Source organism: Astyanax mexicanus, chromosome 8, assembly GCF_023375975.1.
Source record: "Astyanax mexicanus isolate ESR-SI-001 chromosome 8, AstMex3_surface, whole genome shotgun sequence".
Taxonomy (NCBI): domain Eukaryota; kingdom Metazoa; phylum Chordata; class Actinopteri; order Characiformes; family Acestrorhamphidae; genus Astyanax; species Astyanax mexicanus.
Genome location: NC_064415.1, coordinates 24156132 through 24182995, shown reverse-complemented (window position 1 = coordinate 24182995; position 26864 = coordinate 24156132). Strand labels below are relative to the sequence as shown.

Here is a 26864-nt window from a genome sequence, read left to right as displayed (position 1 = left end):
TTTAATAAATAATGTAATAAAGTTAACAAATAAATGATGGTTAGATTGCAATAATGATTTAATTTGTGCGTTTATTCCATTTACTAAAATAAGTCCAGTGGTTCACACTTAAGTAATTCTAAGAAACTACTAGTGCATCTCAAAAAAATCTAATATAATTTAAAAGTTACTTTATTTCAGTAATTCAGTTCAGAATGTAAAACTCATTTATAGATAAATAGAGCAGGTGACATGTCTCTCCAAACTATTACTAATTGTGGAAACTTCACAGTAGACCTCAAGCAGCTTGGACTGTGTGTCTCTCCACTCCTCCTCCAGACTCTGGTCTCTTGATTTCCAAATGAAATGCAAAATTTACTGATAATCAGTGATGGTTTGGAGAATCATGTCATCTGCTGGTGTTGATCCACTGTTATATCAAGTCCAAAGTCAGTGCAGTGTTTTCCTGGAAAATATTGCAGCACTTCATGCTTCCCTCAGCTGACAACTTTTATGGATATTTATAGAGATTTCATTTTCCAACAGGACTTGGCACACTGCCAAAAGTACCAATTGGTCTTATATAAAATAGAAATTCTCACACAGATTTTTGGGTTTTTATTGGTGTGTAACCCATAATCATCAACAGATGCACTAGTATGTCCACTTCAATTTGAGATACTACTGTCTGTGCTGCCAGCTAGTGGCTACTAAACAGATTAGCACACATAACCAAAACAACTCTCTCTACTGGGTTAGAATGACTGTGAGTCTATTTAGGTGTTTACAGTTTTACTGAGTTACAGTTAACAGCACTAATGGACTGTGGGAATCAGTTGGATCAGTGTTTCTCCACTTTCTGGATCTCAGAACCTGAGTTACACACTCCTGCACAGATCCGGAGTTAATGTTAGCGTGTCTGGTGTTAAGAGTGCTCTGAGTACTAACCCAGTTACTTCATGCTCTACACTCCTGAGTGACGGCGTGGATTCCTGCTGAGGGAGCACGTGTTCCTCATGAGTGACCACTGACCCGCTGTGTACTGGGAGTGTGGAACACCTGGATCATTCTTCTTCATATTGTTGGAAACGCTAAAGGGAGTTCGGGTTGTGTGTTTGTGGACACTGCGATAAACAGCGGGAACACCCTTTAGACAAACTCTCTGACTCTTTTTTCTGTGTGTTTTGGCTCTTCCGGACTTCTCGACTGGAGCTGTTGTGGTGTTGTGTTTACACTGGGTCGGATAGAGGGGCTGTGACCGGTGGTCTCTCCGGAAAACTCCGCATTGCTGCTAATAAAAGTTTTCTAGCTCCTTATTTAACAGCTCGGGAAGCTAAACACATCAGAGGACACCCATTTAAAGTCCTCTGGCTCTGTGCTGTTGTTGTCGGAGGCGGTTCTGCAGCCTGTAGTTAGACTCGAAGCAAACCGGACTTCTTCAAGTTCAAGTTTTTCCAACAAAAACAGCAAAACATGTCGCCGTGAGCGGAGGAGGAAAAGTGAGCAGAGCTGAGAAGAGAGAGAAGAGCCGAGAACATGAGGAGCCGCAGTAATTCTGGAGTGAAACTCGACAACTATGCGCGGATAGTCCAACAAACTATCCTCCGCTATCAGGTGAGTAGATTAACTAGCTATTAGCTAGCTAACGGACTGGCTAACAACTTAGCTAATTAGCTAACTAGTTAGTTTAACTACACTGGACTCCTTTATTTTAAGCTCTATAGCATTACCTAGTGGGGTTATATTAGTAGTTTGGGTAGCGTTAAACTTAAAGAGCCCCAAGGGGACATTTTGCTAAGAAAATGTGCGTGGGAACGAGATAATTAAGTAGTAGTCAGAGAATAATAAAGCTTGCTTTCCTGTAAGTTAAATGAATGCCCAATGAAGAAGACTAAATATTACATCAAAGCTCCAATACAAAAACAATGGAGAGTCATTTGGTTTTATTTTATTTTTTTATTATCTTGTAATGAATTACGGTGATATTTTGAAATCTCTTGCAGTGAGACATGGCATCATTCTAAATAAAAGACCCTTAATTCTCATTTTAAAAGCTGACGGGCTCGGACTCAGACAGTATTCAGATCCGTTTACCTGCCTCAGGCAGTCATATTGTGCACAACCCCTGAGGCCTAAAAGTGTTCACACACTTTAATAAGTCGTTCCCACACCTTAATTATCTCGTTCCCACGCATTACGATCTCATTCTGACACATTAGGATCTCATTCCCAACCCTATATAAGTCACAGTTTTTTAAACATGATGTCGCCTTAGGGCTACAGAGCTGTAAAAAAATGATAATAATAATGCAGGGTATGTTTGTTCTACCCCTGCCCTTACATTTAACCCTAACCTTTACCTCAGACACAATAAATAAATAACTTTTCATTTATGGCATTTAGCTGATGCTCTTATCCAGAGTGACTTATACCAGATTGTTTCTAATGCAGGGATGGTCCAGTGTAGTTAGGAGTCTTGTCCAATGACTCTTATTGATGTAGCACAGCATAGTCTCCCAGACCAAGAATTGAACCCTATGATTAGTGGGTTAGCTTAACGGCAGGGAAGGTTGATATCCACTGTACCACACCAACCACCAAATAATTGAACTCTTTTAGCTTTTCTAATTAATGTAACATTACATTGGTTAGAAAAGCTAAAAGAGTGAAATTATTTACTTTTAGTCACTGATTATGTGTGTGTTTGCATTGTGTATGTACAGTATATGTAATGTAATTCTGACATCTTAAACACCCATCGTTTAATTGTTACCCAAGTATCGCTCAGTATACTGACATGACCACAATATTTTTTGCTGACCTCACTATTGGTCATTATGTTTTTCTTATGTGTCAACGTGTTTAAAAATATTTATGATAATTTAGAAAAAGGTGTTGATAAGAGAATATATAATGCCCAAATAAACACAGCTATTATGACAGGCCTACTGATATGGTCACAGACTGGGGAAAAATTGCCCCAAGTTGTTGTTTCAACTCTCTGACTTTCCCTGATCAGTTTAAACCAACAGCAGAGGTTCTCAAAAAGCTGTTATAGAATCCCTGGAAGATTTTTTTTCCTTTCTGGACTTTATTTTTCCATCTCTTGGAATGTCTCTCTATAGAAATTTACTGTAATAAACGCTTTTTTCCCCCTCAAATCATTTTGTTGCAAAGGACCCTGTGACAGGTCTTCTCCCTGCAAGCAAAGAGCAGCCAGATGCTTGGGTTCGGGATAACGTTTACAGCATCATCTCAGTCTGGGCTCTGAGCCTGGCCTACAGGAAGAATGCAGACCGTGACGAGGATAAGGCTAAAGCCTATGAACTGGAGCAGGTAGGAAACTGGATGAAGTTCTGATCTTTGCAGGTTGTCTGTTAGATTAATCTGTCATGTATTGTGCCTGGAGGCTTGACCTTGATTTAGAGACTGGTTACCCTTTCTCTCTGGAAGCTTCTTAGATTATAACGCTGTTTAGCATCTGGATTGCATCATAAAAAGATTTTAACCCCATACATTTACACTTGGTAGTCAAATGTGTATCGGTTAGTGAGTTTAAAATCCACTTACTGTGTGGGACAGCATATGCTAATTCTCTCATTAAATGGCATTTAGTATTTGTGTTTGTTGTTGAATGTGTTTTGCTATTTATAGGTATATAAGTAAAATGAACATTGTTGTTTTATTGTATAAATCTTGGACAACATTTCTCCCAAATTTCTAAGTAAAAATATTGTCATTTAGAGCATTCATTTGCAGAAAATAGGAAATGGCTGAAATAATAAAAAAAGATGTAGAGCTTTCAGACCCCAAATAATGCAAAGAAAATATTTTCCTAAAGTTTTAAGAGTTCAGAAATTAATATTTGTTGGAATAACCTTGTTTTTAGTCACAGTTTTCATGCATCTTGGCATTTTCTCCTCCACCAGTCTTACACACTGCTTTTGGATAACTTTATGCCACTCCTGCAAAAATTCAAGCAGTTCAGTTTGGTTTGATGGCTTGTGATAATCAATCATCCTCTTGATCATATTCCAGAGGTTTCAATTTATTAAATTAAAGAAACTTTTTTTTTTAAGTCGTCTCTTAGTTTTTCCAGAGCTGTGTAACAGTGAATCGTGTTTTAGCCAGTTGTGCTGTGACCAATGCTTCAATTACTGCGACTACACAAAATAGTATATATTTCCCAAACTATGATTAATTAATTTATTGTTGTCTTTAAAGTGGTATAATTGCTTTGTTGTTTATTATATAATTGTCATCAGTTGCTTTTAATGGTCTCACAATAATTACAATAATAATAAATGACAATAATTTCTGGGATGATATATCATCCACAAATATTCTTATTGTGACAGGCCTAGTGTATTGGGTGTGTTTAAACTTGCATTTGCATTATGTGGCATGGATTCATCCACATATAATCCTGAAAGTCATGAAGTGATAAGTGGTCTGTACTTACAACGCCTTTAAGAAAGAATAGCATCAATCATGATTGTTTTGCAGTTCAGAGATCTTTGAAAAGTACATTTTGATATAACCTTTTAAAATTGAATTTAAACCAAGATGATAAATATCATTTATGGTGCTTGTTTTATTTGGTACATTTTTTGTCCAACAAACTACAGCATTTTTTAGAACATGCTTAGAAACAAACATCAAGAAATGTAAATGTACCCACCACCCACTTCTCAAGTGCATCGGCTTGTCCTTTATTGTATACTCAGTTGTGAAACTATATTTAGGGCTCTGGGCCTGTGTATGTTTGTCTCAGTGCAAGCTGCTACAGTGCGAGGAAGCCTAACCAGTGCGCTGTCATCTCATATTACTCTTTTAAAGAGGAAATCAAAAGGTCAACGTTGAGTTAACTCTGTGTGTTAATTTTAGGATGATGGCCTGCCATTATACAAAATAACATAATTGATCGTTCTGTATGCTTTGTCATTCTCTGTCATGTTTATTATCACACTTACGCTGTCATTTCTTTTCTTCTGTCTTTTATAGAGTGTTGTGAAGCTTATGAGAGGCCTACTTCAGTGCATCATGCGGCAGGTATCCCTGAAGCCCCTCACTTCAAGACTTGAAATACATTGACATTATAAGAAGCAGTTAACTGATACCAAACACCATTCTCTGTGGGCATTCTCTATCTGCCCCAGTGTGTGCTCATAGTGGCATGCCTTTCTATTTCCTCTTAGGACATTCTCAGAACCTCACACATACACACCCCTCTACATAGCAAAAGTGTCCATAGCATAGTCATATCTCCTATCTTAAGGGCCTACATGGCTGACTCGTGCTTTTTCTGCTCCCCAGCTGGACAAAGTGGAGAAGTTCAAGTACAGCAAGAGTACCATGGATTGCCTTCATGCCAAGTACAACACCCATACCTGTGCCACTGTGGTGGGGGACACTGAGTGGGGCCACCTGCAGATGGATGCCACCTCCCTCTTTCTGCTCTTTCTGGCACAGATGACAGCCTCAGGTGGGCATCATGAATATTCATGAGCAAGAGCTAAAATCCTATAGGTTCTCCCTGCCCACTTTTTTATTTTCATAAAAAACACTCACATGACATCACGTGACCACAACTAGATATTTAAATGAGACCTTTAAAAAATGAGGAATTCAGCTGTTGTGTGTGTGTGTTCATTAGTGTGTTTATTATTAGGTAGCAAATATGTTTTATTAATTTCCAGCACCCTGTGTGGGTGAATGTATATTTTAAGTAGTGAAAGTTTTGATGAATAATGCTGTGTGTGGTTTGGGTCCACCAGGGCTGCACATTGTTTACACTCAGGATGAAGTGGATGTGGTGCAGAATCTGGTGTTCTACATTGAAGCAGCATACAAAGTGGCAGTAAGTCTCTTTCAGTAACTGTGAATTACTGTACTGTTTTTGTCATTGTGGTTGAGCATTTCCAGTGTAATCTGTTTGCCTGATGTTTTGTTTTCTGGTTTACAGGATTTTGGAATGTGGGAGAGAGGAGACAAAACCAATCAAGGAATTCCAGAGCTCAACGCGAGCTCTATAGGCATGGCCAAGGTGGGTTTATTTTTACTCAGTTTGGGAGTTAAAGACTTCACAGTTTTTTATTGCTGTTTCAACTGAATGGTACATTTTCGGAGAAGGTAAAGAAATATGTAAATTTAGTGTACATTAATGTAATAATACATTTTCCAAGTCATTTCTATTGGACTGTTTATCATTAATGTTGGTAATAATGGGATTTTTTTCCTTTACAATATTCAGTTGAAATTAAGAGTTTTTTCATTTTGAATAGCTATGTTAAACTAAACAGTTTTCATATTGGTTTCATTAAAGTTATATTGTATTGCGCTGTTTTGGCTCCCATGCTATACATTAGTTTGCATATTTAGTAACTGTAAATGGTGCTGTTTGTTCTGTTTGTTATTGTTTTGACATACCTACAAATATATATATATGTATATATATATATATATTTTTTTTATATACAATATGACCTGCCACAATGTAAGCATATCAGTTATTTATTAATATGCTCTGTTGCATGCATATACATTCACACACACACACACTATCCTTTCCATCTCAGTTTAGAGCAGCTGAGAATGCAGCTGCAGAGGCACAGCAGAATCCGTCAAGCATTGCCTCCCTGTACATAGACCCCCATGTCTCTGGTGCTCCTGACCTAACATAACCCCAACATGGCTCCTCTGGAGTCAGTGCCAAAAATCCCTTCCCACTCTAGCCAAGTGCAGTAAACTCTTTCTGTCCTATAGTGAACTCTGCTGTTCATCTCTCTGCACTCAGTGTGGTGAGAACAGTCTGAGTGTACCCCTGTTACTGACTGTACGTGCAGTGATGGTAAAATACCACTTTGGCACTTAAACAGAAGCCTGGTTTCTAGGCTGTATCCAGAACAGTGAGCACATGAAGGGAATGTTAGATTTGTTTTTGCTCATGACCCGAGAGCTATTAGGACACAATGTATGAACTGAATGGACTCTTTGTGCTTACAGGCTTCACTGGAGGCCCTGGATGAGCTTAATCTGTTTGGGGCTAAAGGAGGACCCAGCTCTGTGATCCATGCTTTACCCGATGACATCCAGCACTGCCAGGTAATGCTAGGAAGGCTCTGGATGCACTCTTAAAGCACTCTGTGTTCCATTTTTTATATCCTAATATAGCTGCTTCAAATTATTGTGATGTTCCACTGAATTGTAATAAAGAAAATATGGTCTCTGTCAAGCCAGCTGCATTATGTAACTGGGATGTGGGGGGGGGTCAAATTGTCAATTGTCTTCACTGCAGTGAGTTACACTCTTCACCTGTACGACCATCCCAGACGCAATAAATACACATAAGTTCTCACATAATGCTAATTTTAACATGATAAATTAAGTACACCCATTTGTTCCTTATAACTGTTTATTAAGAATGTGCTTTGTTCAGACAGTCTATTCAATTCCAATTCATACTGTTTTTTTTTTTAAACTGCAATATCAAGGGGGTTCAGACATAATCTATTGCACATGCTTTCAGCCTTTCCTCCAGTATAGTTGGTGCCAAATATCTTGCGAAATCTCTTATTATAATTAAACCATATAGATGAAGCTGTCATAATTATTAAAGGAAAAGAAGATTTATTTGGGTACATCTGAGAAAAGAGCGCCATTTGAATCCACAACGTTTAATGACTCTTTTAAAAAGAAAAACACATTTTTTTATTTTTAAGCTTATATATTTGAATTTGAAGTTCTTAATTAAATAAAGTTTATTAACCATTAAAACTGTCTTTTTTAAGTACATGCCTTTTTACATTTTACATGTGGTATAGATCTCAAAGGTAGGGATGCACTGAACATTTGGCAATTGAATATACAAGGGAAATTACTAAATAATTTGTAACAAAAAAAGTCATATTGCATATTATTTCTTATATCTTATGATCTGTGTATATATATATATATATATATATATATATATATATATATATATATATATTTTTTTTTTTTTTTATTTTATGTTTGATGTTTCACATTTGGAATTTCTGTTTCTAAATGAACACTACTGATATTAAAAGAAGTATTAAATAAATAAATTCCTGCCTCACCTGCACCTGGTAAATTCTTTGATGTTTTTTCATAATAATACAATTTTATTTGTATGCAAAATAAAGGCTTTTTTGCTGACAGAAAAAAATATATACACAATTATGAATGAGCCCTAACAAACACTAGATTTGACTATTTTAATCCAAAATAAACATTTCTCATTACCTAATATATAAAAAAACAGTTAATTAGATCTGGCTGTTAAAGATGTAGGGTTTACGTTTTTATATATTAGAATTTTCAACATGTTGCTGTTTTTGGTGATTTTTCGTAGTCTGAAAGTGATGACCATGTGTTTTTTTCCAGTCTATTCTAAACTCGCTGTTGCCCAGAGCCTCCACATCAAAAGAGGTGGATGCTGGTGTTCTTTCTATAATCTCCTACCCAGCCTTTGCAGTCGAGGACATGGAACTAGTAAATATCACCAAGGAGGAAATAATTTCCAAGTTACAAGTAAGAACAGAATTTTGTGGGTATAAAGTGCAGATTATTTTTGTTCTCCTCTTTTTTTCTCACATTTTGGCTTTCTTCTATTTTCTATAGGGGCGATATGGCTGCTGTCGGTTTCTCAGAGATGGTCATAAAACACCTAAAGAGGTAGACTAATGTTAACATGTACCCTATCAACTACGGCTGCATGATTTATATTAAAAATATACAAGATTTCACCAGAAGCCACTGATCCAATGTGTTATATTTTTATTGGATATCAAGCACAGTTTATTTTTTTCATATAAGCAGCAGAAAGTTGACATTGCACTAGGGTTGGGCGGAATGACGGTATTTCGGTATACCACGGTATTTAAATATGGTGACGGTATATTAACCATGTGATGTCAAACCTGAACTTTGAAAAACGGACGTTTAAGACATTCTGCGCATACACAATGAAAGAGCAGTAGGAGGGGTAAGCAGTTGGAGCTCCCTGATTGGTTATGGGGTGGGGATTCTCACTGAGGAGATCATACAGCAAAAACTCAATGAACTCTAGAGATTTCACTAATTTTCAACCAAATTATCGCCACAAATAGCCACATTTGTGCTGAAGTGACAATAAATCCCTAACAACTAACCAACCAACCACCAAAATGATCAGATTTATCAGTTTATTCTGCAGCATGGGGTGTTCAGTGTGAGTTACTCAAAGTTACAGCTGTTTCCTTAAATATTCCTCATCTCCTATTTCTCTACAAAACAGTTTTTTATGTCACTCACGCTCATATTCTAATACCGTACAGAATTCTGCAGTTTCCTCAGAGTTTTCTGTCATTATTTCGCGGCTAGCTCGAGCACTGTAAATATGAGCAATTCTGCGGACCGCGAGGCGCTGCCGGTATCTGAACCCCGGCTCCCCTTCGCGAGCAGAAACGGCACAACATCACCCGCTGTTAAGCTGCTGTAGTGGATACAGCGCTTATAAATAAATTAACAAACACAAAAATTAGGGTATTCAATCTGTACTTTCAGTTCGTTTTATTTTTTTCTTTTAATTACCGTTTTTATTAGTTTCAGTTAAGGGGAACTTTCACTTTCAGTTTTCGTTATTTCGTTCGTTTTCGTTAACAGTAATACTTTGTTATATGGTGATTATCATGCCGTAGCTTTATATAAAATAAAAATAGTATTAAAAAACAGATGACTATTTCCTGGAGCCTGCTGACAGGAGATTTTCCATTACTTTCCTCGGGCCGGGTCGCGTCCGGGCTGAGAAATAAAAATCAAAGTATCCTGCTATTTAAAAGAATGGAAAATTTAATAACAATAATAATATAGTTCTGCATACTAGAGTTTAGATTGTCTGCCTGAACCCGAGCGTGAACGCGAGACTGAACCCGAGCGTGAACGCGAAACTGAACCCGAGCGTGAACGCGAGACTGAACGCGAGCTCATCCGCGCGTTTAAAGCTCCGCAGCATGTAATGAAAACAGATTAATAAATATAAAATAGGAAAATAACTAAACTTAGCTCAAAATGGTAAAATAAATATAATCTAACGAATTCTAAAATAACGAAATATAAATAGTGTACACACAGGTACAAAGCTAAAAAAATATACATAAAAAAAATAAATCATCCGCGCGTTTAAAGCTCCGCAGCATTTAATAAAAACAGAAAAATATAGGTATGAAATAGGAAAATAACTAACTAAACTTAGCTCAAAATGCTAAAAGAAATATAATCTAACAAATTCTAAAATAACAAAAAAGAAATAGTCTACACACAGGTACAAAAATAAAATAATATACATAAAAAAAGTCATCCACGCGTTTAAAGCTCTGCAGCATTTAATAAAAACAGAAGAATAGATATGAAATAGCTCAAAATGCTAAAGGAAATATAATCTAACGAATTCTAAAATATCAAAACACACAGGTACAAAAATAAAATAATATAACCCCCCCCACCCCCCCGCCGGTAATACCGTATACCGCCATATAATCTGACGACGGTATGACTGTATGAAAAACTTCAATACCGCCCAACCCTACATTGCACTTTACCGTGCACATCCTGCAGTGCATTATTATATTTCTGAATATTGCTATGGAGATGCAGGCAAAATGTATAATGCAGGCCTACTGTCAACATTGTCTTCTCCTGTGTTATGCTGTTAGATTATACTTCTATAATCTAATAATGGTTGTTGAGAAATTAGAGACTCTGAATAATCTGAAAAATCACTAAATACTTGTGTCCTTCAATTGTCTTAAATTTTCCACTTTTCGGTTAATGCTGTGTCCTTTTGTGCAGGACCCCAATAGACTGTATTATGAGTCTGCTGAGCTGAAGTTGTTTGAGAACATTGAATGTGAGTGGCCTCTCTTTTGGACATACCTTATCTTGGATGGCATCTTCATAAACAGCCCAGAACAGGTAAAGTAAATACTGCACCGCCTTAAAGAAACAGTGGAACTTCATTTTAAGTATAGTTTTGAGAGTGTACATAGGTTTTGCACTAAATCTACAAACAAAGGAGCATGCAATCAAAGCTTATATTCCACCCCTTAGTGCAAACTGCAGTGATTTTACTGATCTCAAAGTGTCAGGCCCTAAGGCATTATTTTAATCGCAAACTATAATCCTTCCTTTACCATACTTCACCTTCATTGGTAGATTCCGGAGTGCCCTGACATTTAAAACAAGGCATTAATAACTTTAAAACTTTAAAAACAACAAGTTTATTAAAAGCCACTGTTTACATCCCATAGCATAGCTAAATCTGCGGGCGCTGTGATCTTAAATTTAAATCACAACAAGTCAACCGTTGAGCACGAATAGTAAAACTTTGTGAGCAATGTTTATGTAATTTGTTGTTGGTTCTTTGCATTTTGCGACAGTAACCAAATATTTTCAGCAACAGCTAGAATTCATGCATTTCCAAGGAATTAATTTTGCAATCTGCTCGACTGTCCTACCTATTTGTTCGTGCTCGATGGTTTACTTATTGTGACTTTAATTTGAGATGGTGGTGCTCTGAGATTTACCTGTGCAATGGGATGTAAACAGTGGCTTTTAATAAACTTCTTGTGCAGTTTTAAAGTTCTAAGTATGGTGTCACATTAATGTCAAAAGTCGAGGGTGCAAAAATACAAGTCAGGGGCGCAAAAACACAGGTGAAAGAAATTAACCAGCGTGTTAATGTATGCACCCATACTTTTTGTAATTCTTGTGTAGCCTTTTTTTGCTTTATTTGTTTTACTGAGATGAGGTTGATTTATCAGTAAACAAGACTTCATGTACCTTTATTTAATGAGCAAAACACTTGTAAAACCACCATTTCTAATCTCACCTTTTTAAATAAAGCACATTTTGCCTGTTACCTCTTAGAGAAGTCATTATCACCAAGCTTTACTTACTTTTCTTAGCCTGCACTGTGAGTGTTGAGTTTTATTGTGTGTTCTTGGTTTACTTAAACTGTGTCTGTTTAGAATTTTGAATTAATAATAATAATAATAATTCCTAGATAATATTTTATTAGTAGTCAATGACAATGTTCAGGTAATTCTGAAGTATTGACTAAATGATTTAATGGCTCTCTGATTTAAATATGTCTTCAGGTGCAGGAGTACAGAGAGGCACTGGATGGTATAATGATTAAACAGAAAGATGGAATACGTCTCCTGCCTGAGCTCTACAGCGTCCCTCCTGATCGAGTAAGATCTGTGCTTTGAGAACAGTAGTAAGCTATGATGGTCAAATGGGTATTTCGGTTTATTTATTTGTGTTTCTTCCAGGTGGATGAAGAGTATGTGAATCCTCACTCTGTGGAGAGAATCCCAATGGGCAAGTGTCCTCTTAAGTGGGGGCAATCCCTCTACATCCTGGGAAGTCTGTTAGCAGAGGTGAGGATAAAATCAGTCTATTGTTTTGAATTCCTCCAGTGAAGTGTTCTGGGAATGTTCATTTTTGGAGAATTTGATTTGATTTGATCCAAAATGTCCAATTTCAGGGTTTCTTGGCTCCAGGAGAGATAGATCCACTCAATCGCCGGTTCTCCACCATTCCCAAGCCTGATGTGGTTGTCCAGGGTAAACGGAGTTCTATCTTGTCCAGAGACATTTCTTCAGTTTTTGACAGGGTAATTTTATATGTGGTACTGTTTTCCTTTCTGGTTTAGTGTCCATCCTGGCAGAGAATGATGAGATTAAGGCATTGCTGTTGAAGAATGGGATTGAGGTGGAGACAGTGGCAGACATCCACCCTATCAGAGTACAGCCTTCTCGAGTTCTCAGCCACATTTATGCCAGGCTAGGTAGGAGACACTGACAAAAACACACTCACAAAATCCTTAAATATACAGTCTTCTGCACATGTTGTGTTTTTCATTTTCCAAGTGAAAATATGTTCACAGATTTTACAGAGAGAACAGTGTAGTATATTGGAGAGTATATTTACTGTAACTTGCTTAATTTGACATACAAAAGTGCATATGTGGCGTGGCACCTTAAACACATTGGGATTTAATCACAAACTGTCCTTGAGAAGAAATTTCTTTTGCAGGATTTTGACATGATGTCCTCTTCTCAAGTATTTGTTCACTGAACAAGGACAATAGGATCCATCATTATAAGAGCATAGCTATTAAAATATTTGAGGTTGTATATTTCTTGTAGCATTATTTACCTATATTGCCTCTATAATAACAAAAAATACATTCATTTGCAGAAAATGAGAAATGGCTGACATAACAAAAATTATGCAGAGATTTCAGACCTCAAATAATGCAAAGAAAACAAGTTCATATTCATAAAGTTCATAATCAATATTTTGTGGAATGACCCTGGTTTTTAATCACAATTTTCATGCATCTTGGCATGTTCTCCTCCACCAGTCTTACACACTGCTTTTGAATAATTTTATGCCAATCCTGGTGCACAAATTCAAGCAGTTCAGCTTGGTCTGATGGCATGTGACCATCCATCTTCCTCTTGATTACATTTAGAGGTTTTTAATTTGGTAAAATCAAAGAAAGTCATAATTTTTAAGTGTTTGTTTCCAAAGCTGCATATACTACACTGACTAGTGGTGGCAAAATATTTGTATTATTTCCTCACAAATCATTGACCAGCTGCTTCTGTGGTTATGTATTGTTCATTTTGGTAAGTGATTTATTCTACAACCATTTATTCTGTTTTTTTTTTTTTTTTGTTGTTGTTGTTGTTTTTTTTTTTAAAGGACGTAATGAGAGGCTGGGGCTGACTGGCAGGCCTTATCGCAGGATCGGCGTATTGGGAACCTCTAAGCTCTACATCATCCGCAACACTATCTTTACATTTACACCTCAGGTATCATGTAGAGTAGAAAACAGTGCTACATTTTATAAATTACATTTGTTTTATTTTTCTTTTTTTTTTTTTAGTCATTTATGTTTCTGATGTTCCTTGTATTTTTGTCTGTTTTTCTTCTATTTTTTTTCCTACACAGTTCATTGATCACCAGCAGTTTTATATGGCCTTGGATAACAGGATGATTGTGGAGATGCTGCGGACTGACCTGTCTTATCTGTCCTCTCGCTGGAGGATGACTGGCAGGCCCACTGTCACATTTCCAGTCTCCCAGACCATGCTGAGTGAGTGGTGTTGAAAGGGGTACACTATAATAATAATATATTACTTATTGGATTAAAGAGCTTCTTTTGTTTAGGGTAGCACTGAGTTTATGTGGACAGAGTTTACACAGATATAACCGAGTATGACCGAATACTTATTCTATATCAGCATTGGTCATGATGCTATCCTCATTGTGATGTCAACAGTTTTAATCTCTGGATCTCTGATCTTTGTTGACACAGAAGTTTAGTGCTAGGTCACTTGCTTATATTTAAGGTGTGCAATAAACTGTTCTAAAGGCGTACAGATTCATTCATCTGCTATAGTGGTGTACAAAAGATTGGTCACATCTCACTAATCTCACTAAACAGTTTTAACATAGAAATGGTTGTTTAAATTAGAACTCTGGTGTAAAATGGTGTAAAAAGGTGTATTAAAAAGTACTCCCCTTTGTTGAGAAGCCCACCTCCATTCTCCTGCTGCTTTTTCAGATCCAGTATTTTGAGCACTTTTTCCAAACAGGCTTTTAGAATGACTAAGAAGGGGTATGTCTTGCGCCTGGAGATGAATTACTTTTTCCACTTTTATCCAGGCTCAAAGTAGCTCCACATTTCTGTGGTAGAATCCGGAGAGCCCTGCCATTTAAAACGAGGCATTAAGAACTTTAAAACTGCACAAGAGGTTTATTAAAAGCCACTGTTTACATTCCATAGTGTAGGTAAATCTCCGGGCGCCACCATCTTAAATTTAATGGAAATGCATGAATTCCAGCTGTTGCTGAAAATACCTGGTTACTGTCAGTATTAGGATGCAAAGAACCAACAACAAATTATGTAAACATTGCTCAAAATGTATTACTATTTGTGCTCGACAGTTGACTTATTGTGGAATAAATTTAAGATGGCGGCATAAGCATGTGACCTAGCACTAAACTTCTGTGTCAACACAAAAGAGATACAGAGATCAAAACTGTTGATATTTCACACCGGAGTCCTCCTTTAAAACAGGAGAAGCTACAGAAAAAAAATATTTAAAAAATGAACTTATAAATTACAGATTTTTTATGTTTCGTATATATATATTTTTTTAAGTGCGTCTATTTAAAAAAAAAAAAAGGAATAAAGATACTAGGTTTACCAGGATATTTTCCAACCTTGCTTAACACACTTACATTCTGAAACGTTTCTATATGTTTTCTCTTTATCCAGCTGAGGACCACAAAGACCTGGACCCTGCTGTGCTGGCCACTCTAAAGAAACTTCAGGATGGCTACTATGGAGGCGCGAGGTTGGTGCCTAGCTGAGATAATTATTTTTGAATCATTTTTTTCTTTATTAATATTTATCCTTTTTAATTACTGCCTCCTTTTTTAGGATACAAACAGGAAAGTTGTCGGAGTTTCTTACCACTTCCTGTTTTGCTCACCTGAGTTTCCTGGATACCGGTAAGCTATGTTCCAGCAGCATGGGCTGGGGCGAGGAGGAGGATGATGATGACAGCTTCTATAGTGAAGGGCCTGTGCATGAGCTCCACATTAGTGATGGTAAGGAGAAGAACCACAGGACACAGCAGCTCTGCCATCTTTCCAGTCACAGTTCTATAGGAATCTGCAAATTAGAGTAAATTAACAGAGTAACTACTGGAAATTTAATTAGCCAGAGAATAATTGATTATCTCACTCTTTCTTTTAAAGCAAATTTATAAGGGAACTAAATTTTTACTCTTTCTAATTATGTATTTATTTATTTATTTTGCAGGTAGTATTAATGTAATATATAGTACCAGTCAAAAGTTTGAAGTTTGGACACACCATTTCTCAAGCAATATGTTTCCTTTCTTTCTATTATTTTTTACATTGTAAAATTGTAAAAAGACATTAAAGATCTACAGAATAGGTTGGCAATAGACGGCCAGCAGGCCAGATGTGGTCCGCATGCATGAAACATCTGGCCCTTGAGGTTGTTTAAACTATAATGAAGCAGAATGTGACTTTACTGTCCGCCTGTTTTTACAGTTTTTTCTGCCCATACTCGGGCTACCTATCTCCTTATAACAGCATTTTTTTTACCGGCCACATCCCAATTTACTAGCAGGGGCATCGGTAGTTTATTATTATTTTTTTTTTTCTTTCTTTTTGGGTTTACCTGAATTCAACTGTTCTGCAATTGGGTTCAACAGCCCTCTAGGCTGGAGAGCTATTAGTCATTTCACTTCATTTTGCACCCAAATTTTGACTGATGCCGTATGTCTGACCCTGTGTCTGATTCCTCTACCATCGTTGCAAGATAAGTTGTTTGGCTTTAATGAAGTTTAGAGGAACTTTTTTGTTTATTCAAATTAAAGGTTTGCATATGCATAGCAAAGAACCTAGTCAAAATAATATATCAGCCAGTGCATGGCTGATCATGCTTTAAAGTAACATTTTACCTTAAATTAACAGCTTTGAAATCATTTTGATGCTCCCTGGCTTACAATAAAGAGAAAAGCGCTTTTATAATTGCTACTTTTGGCACAGCATGCTGCTAACTTCACTATTTACCTTTTGTAAAGTGGGTAAAGTGAGCAGGATAGCTCTCCTGGAAACTAGGTAATGCTACATAACTTACTGTGTGTTGTTAAAACATTTGTGTAAAATCCTGTAATAGCATTCTATTAAGCCAGTCCATTTTCAGTGATGGTGCTCTATCTCACAGCTTGTCTATCTCACAGAAATGCATGTGTAAAGTATGTTGTTTAGTGGCATTTTAAACGGTGCCTTTCACTACTAAACTGTAGTGGGTGCTCATGAGCAATAAATACCAATTCCTGTATAAATACAGCATGAACAAGTGAATTCACTTGGTTTGTCTGTAAAAAAAAGTGAAAGAGACAGAATTTTTTCTCTCTGTATTTAGACACAGATGACCTTGCTCAGTATCTGGATCAGCTCTTGGCCACCTCAGTGCCACGGCATACTATGAAAACAGAGGGTGAAGCTACTGGACTCGGACGCTTTAAAGCTGCAGCCAGTAAGACCAGGGAAATGGTGTCTCTAGTAAACAAGGCCAAGGACCTTAATATTCATAGTGAGTTTACTAATGGCACTATTTAATCGTAATAAGACGATGCAATCTTAGCAGTTTTATCATAGAATCATTGGGTTAATGCATCATATTTCTTTTTATAATTTCAGACGTACACATGTATCTGCCCACTAAGCTCTTCCGATCCCCACAGCCTTCTCTAAACCTAAAAGACTCTGGTCCTGAAACCAGCCAGGTATACACACACACACACTTATGTTATAATTAAAAAGAGAAATGTTGTAGCTATAGGTTGGTTTTGCCTGCCCCTTACTCTTACAACTCATACAGGTTTGTACACTATAGCAACCAGTGTAGAAATGTGCAAATATAACCACACAATGTATTACATTGTATATTCTATATTACAAAACGAATGTGCTTACCATGTGAACAGACCATGGCTAGTTCTCTACATTGCACCATTATTGGTTTCCTTCCTGAACAGACCAACAAATTAACAATAAACTACTGGTACACAAGACCAATCCCAGTATATATAGTAGAGTAACCACATATAGAAATTGTTGGGACCAGGTCATATACACAAGATGACAAAATACATTTTCATTCTCACCATTGCTGGAACGCTGATAGAGTTGTTAAAAATGTGTTTGTTTCTACATGGATTAATATTAAAGACATAAAAACAATTAAAGGACACATGGAATTATGTAGTAAACCAAAGAAAAAAGTTGGCCTTCACAATCCCCTGACCTAAACCCAACTGAGATGGTGATTTGGAATGAATTTGAGCACAATGTGAAGAAAAAGCAGCTGACATTAAAATACCAAGAGTGTACAGATCTGTCATCAAAGCTTAATGTAGTACTTAAATAAAATAAAATAAAACATATTCTGGTTTTAAACTTTTTTATTTAAAAAATAATTCCACATAATTCCACACAGCTTTAATGTCTTGACTGGTACTATATCTGAAACTCTCAATCCTCAAATCTCTTCTCTGTGCTTTTCCCACTACAGGGTCCAGAGTTGGTTGTGTCGTCAGAATGTAATCTGCCACGTGGTCCTGATGGATCTACAGACTACATGGCTCTGGCTCAGCTTCTCAAAGACACAGAGAGTCTCCAGGACCAGGCAGATATCCTCTACATCCTCTTCAAAGACAAGTCAGGTTTTTTCTCTCTCTCTCTCTCTCTCTCTCTCTCTAATATATATATATATATATATATATATATATATATATATATATATATATATATATATATATATATATAGCTAAATCTGCCCTCACTCAGCTCTTCTAAGAATTCTAAGTTTCATAATATAGACCTATTGCTGAGAGTATCTTTTTTTTTTTGTTAGTTTTTATGTAAGATAAGTGAAAGGTGATGCAGTATGTAACTCTGATCTGCTCATGTTTCTGTGTTCTAACAGGGGAATGGAGTGGGACACTCAGCTGTATGGTAAAGGCACCACTGTGCGCAGGCTGCTGCTGGAACTGTATGAGAAGGCCGGAGACCTGCGCTGCTGGTGCCTCATCCGCATGATCTCTGGTATGCTCCGCAAGAAAGTGGAGGAGCTCGACTGGGTGAGTAAGCTTCCCTAGTGGTTCTAATTGGCCCCTACTGAAACCTGATTTTAGGTTCGCCCCTGTCCTGTCACTCTTTTTCCCTTTGCCTAAAAGCTTTGATCAGATTATAGATGGATGCAATTCTTATGCCCAAACACTAGTGACACTAATAAAATAAATAGGAATGTCCAGCGTGATTAAAGCTCATGTAGGAGAGATGTTTTAAATGACAGTATTAATGTTGCAGATAAAATGTTGGATTTTCTCATATGCTGTATTTTGACTATGTATAGTAAAAATGCATGTAAAATTGTAAAGGAGTTCATTTTTTGCCAGAAATTTTATATCAAATATTACAATAAAAATAGCAGATTATATACCTACAGAAGCAAACAAAATTAAGCAGAAGCAATTGAGAGATTCCGGAAAAAAATCTGCAAAAACAACAAAGTGCAAATAATTTCTTCAAAGTAAACATGTATATTTAAAAATATATGTATTTGATGTGTTTGTTTCTGTTCTGAATTTGCAACATACACTTTTTCCTTTTGATTCTTAAACTTTTGATTGCTGATTTTATTCATTTGTATAAAACATTTTGCACAGAATTAAATCCGTAGATTTTATTGTGTTGGATTTTTAAAAAAAACATTCAAGGGTTTGAAGCAGGTGTGACTGGTGAATAATACGTGGCCCCTCTATGAATATTGTGGCCCCTTGATAGCCCCTTATTCAGAAAAATACTGCATGTGTGTACGTAAAGAGATATTTGTCTGATAATTTAGGAATTTAGGCTTGAGGTTGTTCAAGACTTGTTTTCAGGTGGAATATGGTTTTGTAATATATGAATGGTCATGTATGCTTATTGTATGTGTTTGCAGGCCTGCTCTGATTTACTAGCTCATCAAAAACACTTAACAGTGGGCTTACCACCAGAGCCCAGAGAGAAGACCATTACTGCGTGAGTTTACTCGTTTTAGTTTTTTATTCACTACTAACATCACATGATTGAAATTAACCTTTAAACTCTGATTAGCCAAAATGGGTAAAAAATAATGGCACTGTTATTCTGTAATGGAGGGTTGGAGGCTTAGTTGTATACTACATTTTTCTATATTTAGTGCTGTGTAGTCCAAGACTAGGTTCAATCCATATCCATATAGTATTATATTTTTAAATATGCTTTAAATATGCTGATTTGTTTCTTACTGCAGGCCAATGCCACCTGACCAGCTGGTTAAACTGATTGATCAAGCCAGTGAGAACAACATCACTATCTCTATCCTGACCCAGGTTAGCAAGTTCCTTATTCCTAATTTATAATACACATCTATTTATTGTTTATAAAGACAAATTACATGTTAATATAAGCTGACTAGCATCACCAATTTTATTCTGCATAACCTGCATAATACGTTTTATAATAAAAGAATAAAGTAGCAATTTGAAATTAATGTGTGATTTCTTGACCCTTATTTTTTAATCTTTTAGTCAAATTGTGTGTTTGTGTAACAGGAGATCATGGTGTACCTGGCGATGAACATCAGGACACAGCCAGGTCTATTCAGTGAGATGTTTCGGCTGCGGATTGGTCTCATTATTCAGGTCATGGCTACTGAACTGGCACAGTCACTCAATTGTTCAGGTAGAGCAAAAAAAAAAAAAAAAACAGTAATCCATTTCATAATTTCAGTTAGATCTTTGAGCGCATTGATTATTTATATTTATTTGGGTTTGTACACATTACAATGTGATGTGCACATTGTATTCAGCAAAGCAAAATATATATTTAAAAATATGAAATAAAAAAGAAACATGAACAAAAATGAAATAAATAAGAAGCTTATGTAGCTTCTGATAACCCTTTTAACTCCTCATTAACTAATACTGTAACTTGTACTTTAGTCTTCCAATAGTCACTGAGTCTAATGAGGCTTAAGGGTAATCCCTTTTAAATAAGCTTACATTCAAAGGGTTTAAGTAACATGATCTGGTTCCTGTTACGATACAAAAATGTATATGTGTATGTGTGTGCACATGTGCATGAATGAGTATTTATGTTTGTGTTTCAGGTGAGGAGGCGACAGAGAGTCTGATGAGTCTAAGCCCTTCGGAGTTGAAGAATCTGCTACATCACATTCTCAGTGGCAAGGAGTTTGGTGTGCAGAGAAGCGGTCAGTTATTACATGCTACATCCTTACCACTTCCTTAATCTTTCCTCTTCTTCTTTTGCCTTTTGTTGTAGTTCAGTGTTTGGTGCAGTTTCAGCCTTAAATCACTGGTGTTTCTGCAGCTTTTTAATTAAAATAAAATAAAACACTTCATGTAACAAATCAGTTGTTATAAAACTAAGAACTACTAAGCAGCCAGGTGGCACAGCTGTGCTGGCCCTGTCATTGAGAGATTGCAGGTTGCAAGATAATCAAATCAAAAAATATTTATTGTCAAGTCAAATAAGTACAGGTGTACAGATGAGTGAAAAACTTGGGTGAATGATTCCACTTAGTATGCAGAAAGAGCACAATATATACAACATAAAATAATCAAAATACTTAAGCTATACATAAGCTTACACTGTAAACATACAATAATGCACTGTTTAATGTACAGGTTATAACAAATTACATAACTTGTTTTTAATTTCTGATAAACTTGACTTAAACTTAAAACATAGAACCTTACATGATGGGCACTAAACCCCTTGTTTTTAACTGACTCCACCCTCAGCTCAAACTTGAAAAAGGCTAAAAAATGTTTGGGAGGGGAACTGGGTGATGTATGGGTTTAGAGGCGGGGCAGGAGAGAGCTGACTGGGCTGAGCTGCAGCAGCAACAACAACAGTGTGCCTCTGATAACAATGAGATGCAGACGGTTGGACCTCAGCAGGGGGTGTGGTAAAATTATTGCAGTTGAACCTAAGAGGGCGCTGCAGAGGCAGAAATTACCCAATAAAAGCCTTTTTATAAAAATTGTATGTTTATGTGGTATGTTTCATTACTTCAAAGGAACACATTTCAGTTACTAATGGAAAAAATATGGTTTAGGGTTTAGTGACTCTTTTAGCCTAACATCTTGTACTTCTTATGTTTTCTCCTTTGTGTGTATATTTGTGTATTTACCCTCTGTCCAGTTCGTTCAGTGGAGACGGGTGCAAGTCCTGCCATCTCCATTCATGAGGTTGGCCATGTGGGTGCCACCAAAAGTGAGCGAGCGGGAATCAGCAAACTGAAGAGTGACATGAAGCTGGTAAGCTAGACTCAGCAAAGAAGTAGAGCACGTTATGTATTTAAATGAGTTGTAACATCACTCACTGCATTGGAACTGGCCAATTGAAACTGGACACGCAGTCATATTGAGATGAGTTGTGTCTCCATTTGCAGCTGGAGGAGAGCAGGTTATCTTGGTCAACTCAGAGTAAGGTGATGTTATTCATACCATGCTTAAGTGTGGTACAACCTGGGTTCAGAGCTTAAGTCATTCAAATAAATAATGTCGGCAGCAGAAACACGATAATTTCTAATAATTTGTTGATGTTGGCAGAAATCCAGAGCACAATTTCACACTGGTTAATTTACTGTATGTCACAAAAGCACTTGAAGCAACCAAAACAATGTCTACTGGTCTCACAGGGGCTGCAGGTGCATGGTAGTGTGGTGGGTTTTTATAAGGGTTACATGAGCGTAATTGTTCATGGATGTGGCTTCTTCAACCAGACGTATGTTTTCCTGTATGAGTTTTCCTTACTTTGGTTTCTCCTTTCCTTTTTTTTCTACAGTCCACATCACCCTCCCTCGACATCGAGCACTTTGAGCCCCCTGTAAGAATGTTATCTTCCTCCAGTGTAGTTTTGGATGATTTCTTTTAAATGAGTGTTTTATTATGCACTGATATGCCATATGTCATGGGGCAAGAGCCAGTACTCACAGCAGAGTCTCTTAGAAGCAAAGATGGGCAGAGAATCATTAAGATCTGAAAAACTGCATTTAAAAATTGTGGGAGAATTTCAGAAAACTTTCCTCAAACATCTACATTAAATAATATAATAAAAACGATTTAGAGAATGTTAAGAAATCCCTGTGCACAAAGGGAAGGAATTGACGTGGTCAGAATTAAAAGCTGGTCCTCAGGCCCTCAGCACGCACTGCATTAACAACAGACATGCCAGTGTATTACAACACTTTTTTATAATATAAAAATGGGTTAAAAAAGTAAGATGTTGCTTAGAGGGAGCAGAATTGGCTCTACTCCCTCTGGGGTGGGTAGATGGCGCTCTCTCCCCATCACACTTGGTGGTGCTGGGCGGCACGAGGCATCTGTGAGTGGATGAATCGGAACCTGGCCGCTGTGCTTTCCTTCGAGCACGGCAATGATTCATCCGCAGCAGCTCGAAAAAAGGGGTGATTGACTTCACACGTGTCGGAGGAGGCGTGTGCTCGTCCCCATCCTCCAAAGGTCACGGGCGTCACCAGTGATGGGGACGCACAAAGGGGTGGGACAATTGGATATCCAAATTGGGAGAAAATGGGGAAAAATCAGAAATAAAATGATAAAAAAAGTAAGACTTAATTATCAGTCACCCTCCTGGTGTGTTGGGGCATTACTAGTGATAGGGGAGTCCTAGTGCGTGGGTTGGGTAATTGGATGTGCTAAATTGGGGAGAAAATGGGGAAAAAATAGAAATAAAATTATGAAAAAAAAAAAAAATCAAGTATCATGTTTTAATTCATTAAAACTGACTAATGTAATCCCTTTTTGTTAATGGAAATTCTGATGATATTCTGTTATTGACATTCCTACACAATTTCTTACACCCCTGCCAGAGGCAGTGTCTTCAGTCGGTGGAGTCGTTTGATGGGTCTGTGAATGTTCCTGTGCCACAAGACAGCCGGCAGGGTCAGTGGCTGCGCAGAAGGAGGCTGGATGGAGCCCTTAACAGAGTTCCAGTGGGTTTCTATCAGAAAGTCTGGAACATCCTGCAGAAGGTGAGCGCTCAAAATAATAACAAAGAACAGATGTAGACCTTAGACAAAGACTTTTAAAGCATTTGTAATATTCTTCTTCTTATTATTCTCATTGTTATTGTAAACAACATTTACATTATTTTGAGTGGCATACATTTTAATGCAACCTTTTGTTTTTCTCCGACAGTGTCATGGGCTCTCAATTGAAGGCTTTGTGCTCCCATCATCCACTACAAGAGAGGTTGGACATAAACTGATGAGTCTTTCATACTTTTTTTTGTTTGCAATACAGTAAAATGACCAGTAGGGGGAGACAAAAAGATGTATAGAACCTACATCAACTTGTAACTTAAGCCCTATTCAGACAGTATTAAATATACATTGGGGTACTGGGATAATCCTTTTTCACAGGGACTCCTCTCACATGCGGTGTCTGGGTTCTTTCTTACCTTTTATAAAAAAATTACAATATGCTGTATTATCTACAGTTTTTCACTCAGCAGCAGTCTGATCATTTTAGTTCCATCTGGACCAGACATGTATAAGGTACTAGATCCAGACAAAAATTAGTTAAGTAGAAGTTAAAGTGTTCTTTAAGCTCCACACTTAAGCAGAAGTACTAAAGTATTCAACATTTTTGTACTGAAGTATTGAAATTAATTAATTCCAAATTTTACTACTCAAGTATGAAAAGTAAAACTACAGTGTTTTGTTGTTGTGTGATGTAGTAAGTACAGAAAGCAGTCAAAAGTCTGGATGTCATATTTGTATATTATTTCAGATGTTAGTTGTCTACAGTTTACTCTCTAAACAAACTTCCCAAAGAGAGGCTACACTAAACTGACAGCAAGCTATAAGGATGTTTTAGTCAATTTGCATAAAAAGTTACTATGATTGGTCTATCACTATTGTAAAATCTAACTAAAAGCTAAAACAAAAAAAAAAGTGATTAGAGCACCTTAAAACACCGAGCTTAACTCTTTCTAAACAAAAACTTAACAACTTTCGCCTTTTAGACCATCCTTCCCTTGTCTTCTCCACATTTACAAATAAAAAATGGACTTTAATTATTCTAAAATGGTCACAAACAAAACTACAATAAACATTAACATTTATTTAATTATTTTAGAGTGCCTTTAAATCATGGTACCACAGAGAAAGAGAGAGCAAGACTTGCATGGAGAATACTTTTTTATAAGGCCGGTGTTTTGAAAAAAATAAATAAATAAGGGTCAGGTTTATAAATGTATTTGGTAACTACAATACTGAAATCCAGAAGGTTTAAAAGGAAAATAAACATTCATTAAGGTACAGTAGTATAAGAACATTTTCTTAGGCACAAGAAATAAAAGTTTTTTTGGAGCAACTTGGTCTTACAGTTTGGTCAGCCCTGCTGTAGAGTTTTGTGTTTCTCTCTCTGTCCCTCTCCTCCCACCTACAGATGACTCCGGGCGAGATTAAGTTTGCAGTGCATGTGGAGACAGTGTTGAACCGCGTACCTCAGCCTGAGTACAGGCAGTTGCTGGTAGAGGCAATCCTGGTGCTAACCATGCTTGCCGATGTGGACATCCACAGCATCGGCAGCATCATTCACGTGGAGAAGATCGTCCATATTGCTAATGACATGTTTTACCAGGACCAGGTGTGTCTTTTATATGTGTGTGTGTGTGTGTGTGTGTTTGGCTAAAGAGTAATCACCTGGATCAATGTAGAAACATATCAGAAACAACATGATTTTCCTTCTCTGAAGTTCTTGTTTTTTCGGATTCTATAGAAAGCTCTAAACGCTCCGGAAAACATTCTGGACAGAGATCAGTCCACGGGCATCTGCCGGCTGCTGTACGATACCGCACCCAGCGGCCGCTTCGGCTCCATGACATACCTCACCAAGGCTGTGGCTACCTACGTTCAGGACTTTCTACCCAGTGGCGCGTGTGCCTTGCAGTGATGCACTATGTGTTTGTAGGCTGTACAGAAATTAAAATGCTGGTACTGCATGATACACCGATTGTATTGTATTTGTTAGTTACACTGTTGTAACTGTTTTTTGGGCCTGTTTGGTCTTTAGTATGACTGTATGGTATGGTTCATTGTATGGAGTGTTCATTGTATGCTATATATCTATTCAGATGTTAAGCTACCTGACTTCATTTCGTTTTGTGGTTTGTTCAATCATTTATATATGTGGTGGAGAAGGAAATCGTATCATGTACTGTTTAAGAATGTAGAAGTAGAAGTAGAAGTCAGTTTGGATGTACTGCTTGAATGTACAGCTTTTCTCGAAGCCACATTATGAAGATGAGAGAGATACTTTTGTGCCTTTCCGTTTTGGTCATACATCAAATCACCTGAAGCAGATTAGCTAACAGTTTCTATATTATTAAAAATTACTGTAAAAGGGTCATATCAAATAATCTGGTTAATTAATTCATAACTCATAACTTTTACTAGTTAAGAAATTATATTAACTCCTTAACATTATAAACTAAATTAAATAATTTATTTTAATAAAAAAAAAAAATTGCACGTTTTTAAGTTTTATTTGTATGTTTGGTATTGCATTGATTTTGTCTGAAATAAATGAAAGAGTTTATTTGTTTGTTTCTTTACTGTACATTTAAGTCGTTCTTCTGGTGTGTTATAAAAAATGTAAAGAAGCTAATGTTTTACAGGGCCTTGTGCTGTTTAAACACTGTTGCATCACCATTTGACAATTTTTACTTTCTGGCATAATATGAATCTGGCAGTTTTTTTTACTGTCTATCCAAGTTTCATGGAGAATTAATTCGTGGAACCCAAACTCAGTTTACATGCACTTAATAATCTAATCATAATTCGATTTTTGTAGTTCTGTTAATTGTACCTTTTAATTCTTCGATTCTATTGGATTGTTATGAAAACCCATTTTTGCAAGTAGGTTTAGGTTTACAAAAAAACAAGTAAAAGTGATTTTGGCTGGTTGCTATTGAGAAAACTGGGTATTGCCTTTATTAAATTTCTAAATTAAATTTAGAGTTTTCACATTATCTGCTTACCCTAGAGCATGTAAACATATTGATTGTATTATTGACTAAATCAGAGTTCCCTGCAGTTATCAGATTATTGAGTTTATGTAAATTTGTTGGTCAGATTAATGTCAAAATCTGAGATTTCTGCAATTATTTGATACATGGTTAAT

The 26864-nt window shown here is 36.7% G+C and overlaps 1 protein-coding gene across 5 annotated transcripts; it reads left to right on the top strand.

Annotated features, from left to right (window-relative positions):
• The first annotated feature begins 732 nt into the window (after positions 1-732).
• Positions 733-26286, top strand: phka1a (phosphorylase kinase, alpha 1a (muscle)). Of its 5 annotated transcripts, none has more exons than XM_049482182.1 (33): positions 733-1593; positions 3157-3315; positions 4984-5031; positions 5296-5464; positions 5757-5839; positions 5945-6025; positions 6985-7083; positions 8386-8532; positions 8623-8676; positions 10831-10953; positions 12138-12233; positions 12315-12422; positions 12530-12608; positions 12698-12832; positions 13756-13865; positions 14005-14149; positions 15338-15416; positions 15503-15573; positions 17024-17194; positions 17302-17387; positions 18176-18321; positions 18590-18743; positions 19607-19686; positions 19940-20018; positions 20241-20370; positions 20798-20899; positions 21856-21971; positions 22106-22144; positions 22501-22542; positions 23546-23707; positions 23874-23927; positions 25128-25328; positions 25461-26286. In XM_049482182.1, the coding sequence occupies exons 1-33, from the start codon at positions 1516-1518 to the stop codon at positions 25632-25634; spliced, it is 3600 nt and encodes a 1199-aa protein (XP_049338139.1). In that variant the 5' UTR covers positions 733-1515; the 3' UTR covers positions 25635-26286. The 5 variants fall into 5 exon arrangements, with proteins under 5 accessions (XP_049338139.1, XP_049338140.1, XP_007248115.1 ...); XM_007248053.4 differs by having other exon boundaries at positions 734-1593; positions 15503-15672; XM_049482183.1 differs by lacking the exon at positions 17024-17194 and having other exon boundaries at positions 15503-15672.
• The last annotated feature ends 578 nt before the right edge of the window (positions 26287-26864 follow it).